Source organism: Lactuca saligna, chromosome 3 (assembly GCF_052625555.1).
Source record: "Lactuca saligna cultivar CGN05327 chromosome 3, ASM5262555v1, whole genome shotgun sequence".
In the NCBI taxonomy this organism is placed as follows: Eukaryota; Viridiplantae; Streptophyta; class Magnoliopsida; order Asterales; family Asteraceae; genus Lactuca; species Lactuca saligna.
In genome coordinates, this window is record NC_136419.1 from 63,878,871 (window position 1) to 63,881,452 (window position 2,582).

The 2,582-nt window shown below is 33.1% G+C and overlaps 1 protein-coding gene across 1 annotated transcript; it reads left to right on the plus strand.

The window, feature by feature from the left end:
• The first annotated feature begins 783 nt into the window (after positions 1-783).
• Positions 784-2,301, plus strand: LOC145036718 (expansin-A13-like). The gene is made up of 2 exons (XM_078985185.1): positions 784-1,394; positions 1,916-2,301. Exons 1-2 carry the CDS (start codon positions 904-906, stop codon positions 2,223-2,225), a joined length of 801 nt encoding a protein of 266 aa, XP_078841311.1. The 5' UTR covers positions 784-903; the 3' UTR covers positions 2,226-2,301.
• The last annotated feature ends 281 nt before the right edge of the window (positions 2,302-2,582 follow it).

Consider the following 2,582-nt stretch of genomic DNA (forward strand, 5'->3'; position numbering starts at 1 on the left):
TATAAACTAGTGATCGATAAATATTTGTATTTATGTAATTAAAAACGTTTACTATTTTATTTTGTTTGGAAACAAATGGGGAAATGGACTCAAAGATTCAATCATTCAAAGATCTAGTCTTCTGGATCTAGGCCAGAAGCCCAGAACTCTACGCATTGATACTCATTTATTAGGCCTTTGGGTCGTTGAGTAAGGATTGGAAATTATAAGGGCCCAAATTGCAACATATAATTGTAATTATAGAGGTTTACAATTACATAACAGTCGAATAAACTTAAAAAAGAATGGTATAAAAATGTAGTAGAATAATAGAATAATAAATTAAGAATGAACAAGGTAAATATCAATTGGTTTTAATGAATGTAATAAGTTATATACATATGTTGGTTTTTATTAATGAATAAAAACTTAAATAAGAAATTTTGATAAACAAAAAAAATATTATTTTATAAAAAAAATGAATTAAATAAAAGATTAATCATACATTAAGTTTGAACATAAACATATCTCGTTTCGTTACTATTATATGTTTTCTAAATAGTTAAAACCAAAACGTTTATGAACTACAAAAATTATAAACTAAAAAGAACTAGATATCATAATTCATAAACACATAAACTATTACTACAATAAAAAAAATACTTTTGATTTATTTCAAATATATTTTTATTTTTAATATATATTTTATTATTTACTTTATTATTAATTTAAAATATAGTTACTTTTGTTAATAACTTAACATTAATACTACCTTTGGAGAATAAACCAAAGTTGAACTACATAAAGCACCCACTCCCCTCGCCGTCACTTTGAACCATGATAGCCCACACCAGAGCTTCAACTTCGCCATTGCCTTTTACTTCACCTTCGCCATTTCTCTTCTCAACTTTCTCTCTCTAGAAGATGTTTTCATGGACATCATTCATACTAACATTCTCTAGCTTCTTACTCACAGTTACTGCTCACTATTACAACTCCCAAACATCAGACTCACCATCGTTGTCATCGTCATCGTCACCGGAATGGAAATCCGCCAGGGCGACGTATTACGCGGAAGCTGATCCCCGTGACGCTGTCGGTGGCGCGTGCGGGTATGGTGATCTGGAGAGGGGCGGATATGGGAAAGCGACTGCTGGATTGAGCACCGTGTTGTTCGAAAAAGGACAGATCTGCGGCGCGTGTTATGAAGTCCGGTGTGTGGAGGATCTCCGGTGGTGCATCCCGGGGACGTCGATTATCGTTACGGCAACTAATTTTTGTGCTCCGAATTACGGATTTCCGGCGGATGGAGGCGGGAAGTGTAACCCTCCGAATCCTCATTTTGTTCTTCCGATTGAGATTTTTGAGAAGATTGCGATTTGGAAGGCTTCAAACATGCCAATTCAGTATCGCAGGTACACATACATTCATTTTTTAGGGTATTTTTTAATCATCAACTTGGGCGAAAATTGAGTATCTCGATTTTGATTTTTGAATATAAACGCTCCTGATTCCTTCCGTATTCATTGTTCCGAATTTCGATTGAATTTAGTACAATAAATTTAGGGTTTGTAAACACCATCCGCCATTGACGCGTGAGAAATCATAAAATTGCATCAATTTAGTTAGACAACACATGAATTTCTTCATTGGACCCACATGACAGCTTATCTTCAGACTGTCAGCTTACTAGATGCTGAAATTCTGAACCTGAGTCATGACTTTTACGCAAATTGCCATCAACAACATTCATAAAATCATTGTTTTACATGTGCTCACATAATTGATCGCTTTAAAAACAAAAAAGGGAAAAAGTTGATAGTACTTTTCAAATGCAAAATCAATGGATTCTCAATAGGGTTAAAAAAAACACAAGATCTGTTTACAAAAAACTCAAATTTCCATTCTTAGCTCTAATCATTCCATTTCTTGACAGGATCAAATGCAGAAAGGAAGGAGGAATGCGATTCACCATTAATGGAAATGGGATTTTCTTATCTGTTCTTATCAGCAATGTTGGTGGTGCAGGGGATTTAATGGCTGTAAAGATTAAAGGTTCAAGAACAGGATGGCTTCCTATGAACAGAAACTGGGGGCAAAATTGGCATTTAAATGCTGATCTGAAAAATCAACCACTCTCATTTGAAATCACTACTAGTGATGGGTTAACTCTTACTTCTTACAATGTTGCCCCAAAAGATTGGGATTTTGGACAAAGTTTTGAAGGCAAACAATTTGAATCTTGAAGATTGATAAAATGATAATAGTAATATACCTTTTGAGGTTATGTATTTAATTTCAAATTCATATTTTTTTTGTTTACCCTAAATGTGTGAAATGTTTATGAGATTTTTTTTTTTGGGGGTCTAAATCACTACACAATTGATGTTGGCCATAGCAAAAGGATTATAAGAGACAGTCAAGCCAAAAATTAACTTTATAGATGATGCATATGTTATGGACCCAACAATGTCTCATAGAAAAGAAAGTTAGCAAAAATTGGATGTGAATGGCAATGTAATTGTATTTTTTTTTTTTTTTTTTTTTTTTACCTATTATAAAAAGCGTTGTGAAGAATACAAATTATACACTTAGAATATTGG